This window comes from Epinephelus moara, chromosome 7, assembly GCF_006386435.1.
Source record: "Epinephelus moara isolate mb chromosome 7, YSFRI_EMoa_1.0, whole genome shotgun sequence".
Lineage (NCBI taxonomy): Eukaryota > Metazoa > Chordata > Actinopteri > Perciformes > Serranidae > Epinephelus > Epinephelus moara.
The window spans coordinates 3,208,895-3,221,357 of record NC_065512.1 but is presented as its reverse complement, the minus strand read 5'-3'; the positions used below and the strand labels follow the sequence as shown (position 1 = coordinate 3,221,357).

The window sequence follows — 12,463 nt, the reverse complement described above, 5'->3', positions numbered from 1 at the left end:
ATTTGAAGTGTTTTTCAAAAAATTCGAAATGGTGGAAAATCTATATAAGCGGAAGTTATGGGTTCTTGAGGCAAATGTGTTCCTCATGAGGAGAGGCATCTCTGTGCAAAGTTTCATGTCTCTACGACATACGGGGCATGAGATATGCCCATTCAAAGTTTGACATTTCAGTCGCTTGCTATAGCGCCCCCTTTGGCCAATTGATGTAATATTGCTTCATTGGCATCCTCCCATGACCCTCTACCACTGTGCCAAATTTCACATGGATTGACCGAGTCAGTGAGGAGAAAAACGTGGAACAGACACACACACAGAGTTTTCATCATTATATAGTAAGATGTGGATTCTGTCACATGTTGATTTAAAAAAAGGAGTAAATGCAGTTTTTGGAGACTATTCTCCTTCAAACATGTGGTTCTCTAGTGAGTATTTACAGCACTTGGATGGCGTTTGTTAGCCTGGCATCGTCAGAATTAGTCTAGAATATCTGTTTATTTCTTATTTCTAGCATGCGTCATCAACAGGTGCAGACTAAAATGTCTCTGGTGCAGCTGGATCGACTCAGAACCAATCAGAGCAACGAAACATACAAAATGACTTGGTTGGGGGGATGCATGGATGTATTGTAAGATCTGGATTCTGGACCTCAAGATGCCGCCTGTTTGGTCCAATGGATTTATTCGCCTGGTGCATGTGCTAAAAAAGTTTCTAGCGTCTGGGTTTCATTCTGGGGTGTGCCGCCCACTGAGCACGCACAGCAGTGTTTGTCTCACTCCGCTCATAGACTTCACATCATGATGAGGTCACAGATTTTTAAATCACTTTTATCGGCTTGAGGGAATTTCGCAAATACAAAACCTCCATTATCCAAAATTACATAATAGAAAGTCATAACTGACTGTATTTGCAGTTTGAGGTGTCTCATCAACAGCTTTACAGATGTCTCTTATAATGGTTGCCTCAGGGGAAATGCTTTTTGGGCCACTGAGGATTTTTTTGATCTAATACCGCAGGTGTCCACTGGGAAAAAAATGGAATATTTGCATAATCTCACATCCACCCAGCTCACTTGTTGCTTGTGCTTGCAGCTTGATTGGCTGTCTTGATGAGAGCACTGTTTGAGTTTTGAATTGTCACATCCTCTCGTCCAGCTTGGTTTGCATCTCAGGTATCCAACGAGCTTTGTGAAGCAAATCCAGCTAGCAAATAGTGGGGCTGCAGTGTAAGTTTTGTGAGTCAAGTGTGGACGCAATTACAGCCAATCAGAGCCGTGAAATGTGTGACATGTGAGTTTTCAAATTTGGACTGGTGACACCAAACCTGTGCTGGAAATCTTTTTGAGAGGAGGGGGGACGAAACGCAGCAGCCGGAGCAAATGAAACATGAGCTCACACTTTCGTCAGGTTCCCGAGCAAGGCGTGTGCAGAGTGGCTCATTTATGTGACTTTAATATTTCATGTGCTTTTAATTGAGCTCTGTGGCACAGAGGAATAAGCTTCTGTATATCCAAGCCATATGTGACTATGAAGGCAAATACTTTTTAGTGGGATGACTAAATTGTTGGTTTTGGTCTTTTCACAGGATTTGTTGAAAATAAGAAAAACAGAATGTAACCAGCATTACCCTGGTCTCATCAGCCATCTGATTTCATTGCAGGTTTCTATTTTTCAAGAGAATATTAAGGATCGCTTCAAAAATGTTGAAATGTTGAATGTGTTAAAACAGCATCTCAAAACATTTCAGAAGTTATAAATGAATTGTGGCTCTGTGTGTCCTCAGAGGTCAAAAATATCACAGTTTGCAACTCGTTAATGGTGCAAAATCATTTGACAGTTGTACATGCGGTGCATAGAAAATAGAATTTGCTAGGCACTAACTTTCCAGATTATGAAAAGCCTACATACATGATGTTCTCAGCACATGTGCCAAGATCAGGGGCCCGTATTTAAATGATCTATAGTGCACGGTCGAAGGTACATGAAACGGTCTGACTTTAGCTTTGCTTGTTGAAGGCTGCATAATCTGGGCACAGATGAAGGCGCAACAAAGAAAGAGGTTGTATCTAGTCCCTTAAATCAATAGGTTTTGGGTGTAATGTGAATTCAGCCATTCCCCTTAAAGGCCAGGTTTTCTGCTGAGAGTATTGCAGTGAGAGCAGTGACGTCACTTGACAGAGGAAACAAAGCTAAACTTTTAGCTTCTGAAATGATCAATGAAGTTACACTGCTCCTTGTGCACAGTGTCTCTCTCAGTGGGAGGTCAGACAGCTCTGCAGCTCTGCTCACTGCTATCTTCACATTCTATAGAACGTCATTAATATTTTCCTCATTAATGACGTATTATTTCACCCACCCGCAACCCAACTTCGCACTACGATTGGACTCTGTGGCACTGTTCTTAACTGGTTTGAATCATATCTTTTAAACAGGGAATTTATGTTGGCATTGATGACTGCTCTTCCAAACGCTATAAAATGGATTGTGGAGTCCCCCAAGGTTCGATTTTAGGTCCAGTACTTTTTAATCTTCACATGCTGCCACTTGGAGGGGTCATCAGGAGGCACGGCATACAATTTCATAGTTATGCTGATGATACACAGCTATATATTGCCGTGTCTCATGATGACCCAAAGCCACTTGATGCACTTTTTAGCTGTATTTTAGATATTAAAGGAGAACTATGCTTTTCCTCTTTTCTGACCTATAAATGTTGTTACAATGTTGCATACTCGTGTTAAACGATGCCAATGCGTCAAATAATGAGGTTCGTGCATTTGGAAGTGAGCCCTGCAAGCTGTGTTTTACAGTCTTTTTTTAAACAGTGTAGTCCGTGTGATGTTAATGCGTGCCGGACTTACTTATATGGGCATGCCCAGGCATGCCGGCAGCGCTCGGCAGCCCTTCGGAAGTCCTCAGGAGTGTGACCAATCACAGCTGAGTGGGCTCGGCGGGAGGCGAGGGCCGGGGGGTGGAGTAAATTACACAGACCGTTTTTGCGGGATGCAGGAAATACAAGGAAGCAGTGCAGCGAGAGGCACAGCGTCCTGAAGATCTACAAAGCTTTGTGTGCAGGTAATCATGTGTAGCTGCTCTATAGGAGTCCAGAAATCAAATACAAAGGCCCGAAAATGAGTATAATAGATCCTCTTTAAGTGCTGGATGACAGAACTTTCTACAGCTCAACCAGGACAAAACAGAGTTTTTAGTTATTGGGTCTGAAGCACAGAGAGAGAAACTGCATACAAAACCACAAACACTGGCTCTGGAACCATGCCAAAAAGTTAAAAAAAATTGTTTTTTTATCCTGTGAAGCATTTTGTGTTGCAATTTATTGTATGAAAATGTGCTGTATAAATGAAGTTTGATTGATTGATTGATTGATTGATTGATTGATGTCCTTGAGTGTGGAACAGAGGTAGGTGCATCCTCCTATCTGAAATAGCAAAAAAAAAAATACTGCGTCAATCTGACTTCAGACCAGCTTTCTGTTGGTCAGTGGCGCTATTCCTCTCTGCTGCCTCAAAATAGCGATAGCAAAAATGCACCTGACCACACCTTATTCAAGACCTACACACCCATGGGTTCACACATAGGCACAAGCACGGTTGCTACTTACACAACATGGTCGCTGACTGTGTTGGTCTGAAACTTGAAATGAACATTGTGCTTCTTTGCACCGACTGTAGAAAGAGTCCCAGGTTTCCTCTAAGGTCTCTGCCCACCATGTTTGGTCAAGTCGTCCTTCAGAAGGTCAATAAAATCCTCAGAGACTTCACCTTCATTCTGCTCCAGGAGGTCAAGTGGCTCCTTCTGGTTGACACGTGTGCATCTTCTTCGCTGACTGATGCACGGTGCACTTTGAGCTGTATTGACTTTATACCTTGATGCATTTCAAGGACTTGTTATATGACTTAGTCCTGTGCTTTTATTGAGATGTGTGTTTGCTCTGCGTTGGAATAAAATCCACTGACCGCAGCAGTTAAATACCAATTATTGAATATCAGTCCAAAATGTCACTGTTGTGAATACTGACATGAACACACAGAGAGAGACTGATGCATTCAGGACCACAGACAGCTCACAGCTGAGTTCAGTCAACAGGAGGAATCAGCACCGTGGACAGAGGCAGAGAAGCTGCACCCAAACACACTAAAATAAGAAAGGCCCCATTTACACTGTGTCATGTCAGGAGCTTGTCTCAGATGATCATATAGTTGAATTAACACCTCTTAAACATGTAGCTGAACATTAGAGCCTCTTTATAGCAGCACTTTTGTATCAGACTTCAGTAGTTTTAGCCGACAGCACCTAACGACGACTGGGAGGGAAATCCTCAGGTTGCTCCTTTGATGTCTGTTTGCTTTTAGTTGTGTTTATATATTTTCTCCCTCCTGTCTTCTGCTGCTCTCTAATCATGCTCAGATGGCAGAGTGTAATCTGAAGCACTTAAATATTGAGCAGCAGGAATCAATGAAACTTAGGTCTGTGTTTTGTACCATCATTATGAAGTGTTGATGATTTAGCGAGACACACAGCTCAGTCACCAGAGGAAAATGTTCACATTCTGAAAACCATGAAGACATTACAGTTAAACGTGTCATAAATATCATTTTCAGCATTTCTAAAGTGACATCATATATGAGCTGACTTTGTCATGGGGAGGTGGAGGTGATGGTGGATGGTGTGGCACTTAGGGGAGATGCCTGCCAAGCTGAAGACCACACTGGCTGTCTCTTGTTGACTCTTTGTGATATTTCCACAGGTGTTTGTGGGACAGAACCTGTGTGTTTTTCACTGACACACCACAGTGTTTTCCAGCAGCATTGAGCCAATGAATCTGGGTGATTTCAGCCAAAATATTTTTTTTTTTCTTGAACATAACCATGTGATTTTTGTGCCTAAACATAACTACATGTTAACCACAGCATTGTTCACCTGGTATCAGACTCTCTGCTTATCTGACATCGCCTCCTGTCTGCTCCCTCTGTGAACGGTTTGTGTGGATCCAGCGGACACTAGTGACCCACCTGCTCTCTGCTGCTGGGTGCTATGCCAGGTGCATTATACTGAACTCATGTCTTGGAAGGCTCAAAGCCAAGAAACTGACTCTTACCGCTGTTTCACCTGCCTGCTCATTATGTGTTTAACAAGCAGAATATAAAAGGTCTTTGCCTTTGCAGAAACGTCTAGTTTACAGGCAGTAAGATTAAAATAAATGTCAATATTCTGAAAAGTGAAGTGTGTAAGATTTGGGGGGATTTAGTGCCGTCTTGCGGTGAATTGCAGATTGCAACCAGCTAAAACTTTTCTCGGCTAGTATTCCTTCAGTGGTCATTGTTCAGGAGATTTTTATTGGGAGTCGAATTATCCACAGAGGTCAAAACACTGAATACAGCAGTTTCACGTCACAAATCAGTGTATCTCGGACGCTGTTCGGCATCTTATGATGTGTGGCTCGCCCCTTTTTTCTCATGAGTTAATGTGTGCTCTCCTTTATGTAATCCAGGAAATAAAAATAATAATAAATGTTATTCATATAGCACCTTTCAAAAACACAGTAACAAAGTGCTTTACAAAACCGAATGAGGGACAGAGCAAATATCAAGATAAAGGGAATAAAAACAAAATACCCATAACAGAGTAAAACACACAATAATAAAGCAGAAAGGCCATTTTAAACAAGTAGGATTTCAGAGGTGATGAGACAGAATTCGCAGCCTCGATCTCCTCAGGTAGGTCATTCTGAAGTCGTGGAGCTCGTACTGCAAAGTCTCTGTCACCTTTGTGGATTAATCTAGACCTCGGATCAACACGAAAAGATGCATCTGAGGATCTCAGATGTTCTCTTCCTCTCCAAAACAAACAGACCCAGTAATTTAAACAAGTAAAAACACTTAACATCGCAGTTAGACATTACAAATCCATGTGTTTCTGATGTAGTTTGGCATGTCGCTGCAGGCAGCTTGTCCAACAATTGCAAATGTGTGGTTATCTTTTGTCTCCGATAACATAAGATCAAGACATTCTGGAGGTTTTTACCACAAGCCGAATTATCTGCAGAGGTCTCTTCCTCTCCAAAACAAACAGACCGGCTGATTTCAACTGTCAGAAACACTGAATAAAGCAGTGTCATGTTACAAATCAGTGTAACTGCAGTGCTGCTCATTAGAGTTGGGCCTCGAACTAAGTTGAGTGACGCAAACCCACGAAAACAGGAATGACACTATCTCTAGCCAGTGTTTGGTTTGTCCGTTCTGGGCTACTGTAGAAACATAGTGGGGCAAAATGACAATCTAAACAAAGACCTGCACCCTGCATAGATATAAATGGCTCATTTTAAGGTGACGAGAACACAATGACTTTTATTTTCAGGTGATTATACACTCAAGAAAACATATCTCTTATATTCCATGTCTGTCAATATATCCCCATAAATCCTCCACTGGAGCTTTGAATACTTGTACAGTATTTACCTGAAGATCCCCTGATAAAAAAACATCATCACCTGTTGCGACGGCTGAACGATAACCTGCCACTATGAGGACCAGATGTAACTGAGCATGATGATCGAGTTAAATTACAGAGAGACTGTCACAATACCCAAACAGTGCTGCCCTCTCAGCAGAATTCAATGTCACAAACTGAAATCATGAACAGAAAAAGAAAGAAGTGTTTTATCTCAGTGTGTCTTCAGACGTGCAGACTTCATTATGGCGCAGCCTACGCTAACATCAGTAATGCCCTTCACGTTCCCTTGTGCATTGACGAGATAAAAGAAATTCTTTGTAGTTTATTTTTTTATATATATTCTGCTCTCCAGGTGCAGACACACATGCAGTGTGAGGGCTCAGTCGGGTCCACGTTTCCGCAGGAAGGCAGAGGTTAAGTTGTGCTAATGACAAAGTAATTAGGAAACTACTCAGGTGTTAAATCCGCTAATGTTGTTGGTTTAGCTGCTTTGCTGGGACTCTGCTCGCAGCTCGATTGTCACTCCAGCTTATTTATGCTGGCAGGCGGAGAACTCTCACACACACGCGCACACACACAAGGTCGAAGCTGCTTGGCTGGAGTGTGTGATGCCGGAGATCAATGAATGGATGCATCCGTATTGTATTATTCATATTCCCACTGCTGCTGTCTTTCTTTTACTGATTCTGCTGTCGGTGTCTCAGCTGGCTTTCACTGCTCGTCCACTCACAAACAGTTTATCTATAATTTATCCTTCCTCACCTCCTGCTTCCTACTTTCTCCTTCTTTGGTCCATTCCCATCTCCCTTTTCTGTCCTTCCTTCTGCCCTTCCTTCTGTCCTTCCTCTAAAGCTGAATCACTTTCTTCATGTTTGTGAAATTAACTTTAATCCTGTCTTTGAACAACAAAGTCAGACAGACAGATGCACATGTTTCAGGTAACTTAATGTCCAGGTTTGCTTAATTAGAAATACAAATCAACAGAATGAGTGAAGTCTTTAATATGAGCCCCACACTACAGTGCGGGTCCTGTAGTGAGTGACGGCAGCTCATTCCAGCGCTGTCGATGCCTTCAAGGGTGAAAGAAATATTAACGTAATTGACTTTAAGAGATACATTGCTGACTTTCAACCAGGTGTCATGGCAGTGTGGGGAGTGTGTGCAGATGGACAGTGTTTGGCATCCCTGGCGGGCAGGCGGGGAGCTCCGGGACCTAGCGGCATGAGTGCCTTAACACAGTTTTTCTGCACACACTCCTAAAATAGTAATCATTGTGTTTTTGTTACCTTAGAATGAGCTGTTTTTATCTACATAGGAAGCAGGTCCTCATATATGGAGATCGTCGTGTTGCACTGCCATGTTTCTACAGTAGCCCAGAACGGACAGTTTGCAGTCCCTTTGCAACAAGCAGTGCTGAAAAAACACTGATTTTGTAACGTGAAATGTCTTTATTCAGTGTTTTTACTGGTTTAAATCTCCTGGTACATTGGTCTTGGAGAGGAAGAGACCTTTACGGATAATTTAGCTGCTGGTAAAACATCCTGAACCTCTAAATCAGAAATAAGATGAGCAAACATTAGCAGGAGCGCGCTAGTGGCCCATCTGTGATGAGCCAAAGAGCGTCACAGAATCACTGACTAGGAAAGTGAAACTGTTTTATTCAGTGTTTTTACCGGTTTTATTCACCTGGTTCGTTTATTTTAGAGAGGAAGAATCCTCTACAGATAATTAAGCTCCTGGTAAAAACCTCCTGAACAATGAACTCTGAAGGAATTCTAACCAGCAGAAGTTTCAGCTGGTTGCAATCTGCAGTCCTCACCATTATATTCCACTAAATCTTACACACTGCTCATTTAAGTCAAATTAGCACTACTACAATGTGAAAATATTCTGTTGAGGTGAGGTGACAGAGCTGAGACTCCTCCCGTGTGCTACGTGTGGGAAAACTGCGGTCAATGCAAAGTCGTGAAAATGTGGATGTCCATAGTAGAGCCAGTGTTTGTCCATGCTAGGCTACTGTAGAAACATGGCAATACAACATGGCAGTCTGTGTAGACGAGGACCTGCTCCCTATGTAGATATAAACGACTCATTCTAAGGTGATGAAAACAAGATTCTTATTTTCAGATGATTAAACACTAATAAAAGCATAATTATGAATATTAGATACAATTTCTGTCCCTCAGTCCTACACACTGGACCTTTAAAGTATCCAAAGTATAAGTTCCCATAGTGCGTAATGGCCCCTTTTGGAGTGTTATTATCTATGGAGCCACCAAGGTCCTGAAAGGTTATGAAATTTTATGCGCACAGGATATTATTTTGTGCACACAAGTTATTCTTTTTCTGGACTTTAGACCAACTCTATTTAGTTTTGTTGCATCAAAGTGATTTGTAACTAAAGCTGTTACATAAATTCAAAAGTACAATATTTTACTCTGACATGTAGTGAAGTAGAAGTATAAAGTCCCATAAAGCGCAAGTGCCTCAGAATGGTACTAAATGAAAGGACTTGTATAAATGTACTTAGTTACTTTCCACCACTGGATGCCACATAACCAAAAGGTGGATTTGTCAGGAAATATTTGGCTCTAAATGAGCTTCAGCAGGAGTTTTGTGGACAGTGGGAGATGATGGTTTAGTTTTGTGATGGAATAATAACAGTCTGTTTCATTTATCTCAGGTATCTGAGAGAAGATGTGTCAGAGCTGAACATTTTCTAATGAATTTCTCCATCTTTGTCTCTCAGGTTGGCTCCATGAGCTGGCCAAGCGCCTGGGGACGCCCTACTTCCTGCCCACCCTCACAACGCTGGTCCCCACTACAGTCAGCAGCCTCCCAGCCAACAGCAGTCAGTGGAACGTGTCGGGGTCAGAGGTCGGGAGTCAGGGCTCCTGGAACTCCAGCCAGTATTACGGAAACATGTCTGGAGGCGAGGCCGTGTTGGGAATGGGCACCGGCAGCGGGGTGCTGGGTGGCGGTCCGTCGATGCGCAGCAGCTATGTGACATCACTGTACTTTGCTCTGAGCAGTCTCACCAGTGTGGGGTTTGGAAATGTGTCAGCAAACACGGACTCTGAGAAGATCTTCTCCATCTGCACCATGCTCATAGGAGGTGAGAACTGTGTGTGTGTGTGTGTGTGTGTGTGTGTGTGTGTGTGTGTGTGTGCGTGCATGTGTGTGTGTGTGTGTGTGTGTAAGTTCTGCTTTGTATGCATGTTGGTGTTTCCTGTCAGGGCGTGAAGCTCTCCTCCTCTCAGTCTTAAGTACTCAGCTCATTATCTGGGACCAGTAAGACATCAACACACAGCTGAGCACTTTTTGTACGATCGATACGCACGTACACACACACACACACACACACACACACACACACACACACACACACACACACACACACACACTTGACACACTTGTATCTTCAGTGTCTCATTAGTCCCATTCTCTTGATTGAATGGTTTCATCACATGTTTGGTGCAGTTGTTTATCTGTTAGCAGGACGTATCAAAAACTGCTGACTACAGATTTCACTAAAAGTTCTCCCATGAGTCATCAGTTTTTTGTGTGTATGGGATTTATTTGATTTCTTTATTTTTTTTGAACAACACACTGATAATTACTCTTTTCAGAGTTTGACCTTTATGCCTGGTTACATGGACGATATGTCTTCAATCCAATTGAAATCAGTCTAATTAGAGAATTCAGCTGAAAGCAAAAAGTTGTATTCTCGCCTCTGGCTGCTAAATCGCTTTCTGTATGATTGGGACCCAAATGTCTCACACGCAGGGCACTGCTACTGGTAGCACTGATGATTGTTATATCCAGCGACTCAACAATTTAGCCTGTAGCAGCAACGTTAGATAAGTCTGCTGTTTCAAAATCAAAGAGTACTTTATAAATCAGAGTACTCACATAAGAGTGTAGCTCAAGCAGAGTGCGAAATATTTTCTAATTTCTGGATGATTCTCTGTCAGTATCAACAGAGGAAGATGTGTAGAAAGAGCTGTTGCGGCATGTCTTGTCCGGCCCACAAGAATATGTTTATTCCTCCCACAGAGAGATGATTGGAACAAACATATATGGTTAACTAGGTGCTAATATTTTTCTATTGATCGGATTATTAAAAGGTTTACACCACCCCTTTCAACCCGATTGAAGAACCCGTCTGATCGAGCTAGTCTCCTCTCATCTAGGTGGTTATTTAGATTATTAGTTGAATATTAGCTTTGTGTAAATGCACCTACTGTTACCTGGGTAGGAACTGGAGGATGGGTGCTATGATAACGCCATCCAGCGATGAGCTAGCCAGTGGGATACACACACAGGGATTCACATGCACTAACACGCTCACTCGACCAGACCCAACAAAGAACAGAGAAGCTCAGATTAACACACACGGAGGGAGCGTGTCTTCAGTCTCTGCTCTGGACGCCATCACTCCACAGTTTCACTTTCAGACAAACACACACAGACGCTGAATCTTCAGAATGAGTCGAATATGTGCATTTTGTCATGGAGCTTCTGTTCATGGAGTCCAGTGAGGATCAGATGATTAATGGGAGAAAATTGGAGAAAGACTTTGAACGCCGCACATCTGACAGACTATTAACTTTAAAACAATGGCTGCCCATTAATATAATCGACTCAAGTCTCAGGGTGATATTGCTTTGATGCTAAATATAACTAATTGATTTTCTTTCTTGATTAAAATAAAAGTCAGCACTGGAGCTCTAATCAGTGAGGATAACAAGACAATAACGCCTCACAAACACCTCATTTTCTTTGTCTTCAAACAAACCAAATAACCCAGCACACCGACGCAGAGACAATAGCCTCACATATTCCAAACTGACTCATAAATCATCTTTTCAAGGCTCCCTTCAGTTTGCTCTCTGATGTGATTAATTCCACTTGTGGGGAAACGATTCCACAGCGCTGAACATAAAATAAGGTTTTGTTTGCTAAAAAACGGCACCATTTGAGAGACGTCTTGTAAAATGTCAGCGAGAGTCTCTAATCACTAAAAGCACATCAGCAGGTTTTTTAACAATCACCCAACTGTCCTGAAATGCTCTGATCAACACGTGTTCGTGGATGGAACTTTAAAATTTCGTATTTAATGAGCTGAAGAATTATTTTCCAGCTGTCTGAAATAATAATACGCTGGATAAATACAGTATCTTTGTGGATGAATCAGAACTTTTTGTAATTAGAGCAAAAGCAGAGAGAAACTGGTTTAACACCTGAAATTATTTTCACTAAACACCAAGGAACATGTAACGAACATGTTATCACTTATCCGGACCTCAACTTTGAACATCACATTAGAAACGTGACTAAAGTGTCCTTTTATCACTTGAGGAATATCACCAGAGTCAGAACAGTTCTTTGCCATGCAGATACAGACAAGTTAATACATGCTTTTATCTCCAGCCGACTGGACTATTGAAACGCTCTTCTGTCTGGTGTGTCTGAGAAAGACATTAGTGAGCTACAGCTTGTACAAAATGCAGCAGCACGTGTTCTGACAAAAACCAGACAGAGAGCCCACATTACTCATCAGTTCCCTGTCCATCACAGAACTAATTGTACAACTCTTTTATTGTTTTTTAAATCACTAAATGGCCTTGTCCCATCTTATCTGTCTGACAAGATACACTCACCAGCCACTTTATTAGGTACACCAATCACGTGGCAGCAACTCATTAACATGTAGACATGTAGACATGGTGAAGACGAGCTGCTGAAGTTCAAACGGGGCATCAGAATGATGAAGAAAGGTGATTGAAGTGACTTTGAACGTGGCATGGTTGTTGGTGCCAGACGGGCTGGTCTGAGTATTTACTAGGATTTTCAGCACAACCATCTCTAGGGTTTACAGAGGATGGTCCCAAAAAGAGAAAATATCCAGTGAGCCAAAATGCCTTGTTGATGCCAGAGGTCAGAGGAGAATGGCCAGACTGGTTCAAGATGATAGAAAGGCAACAGGAAGTCAA

At 42.2% G+C, this 12,463-nt stretch overlaps 1 protein-coding gene across 1 annotated transcript in view; it reads left to right on the top strand.

Moving 5' to 3' along the window:
• Positions 1-12,463, top strand: part of LOC126393411 (potassium voltage-gated channel subfamily H member 3-like) — a 200,137-nt gene that overhangs the window by 180,947 nt on the left and 6,727 nt on the right. The window contains exon 8 of the mRNA XM_050049569.1: positions 9,217-9,582. Coding sequence (XP_049905526.1) covers positions 9,217-9,582 — 366 coding nt within the window. The remainder of the gene's footprint in view (positions 1-9,216; positions 9,583-12,463) is intronic.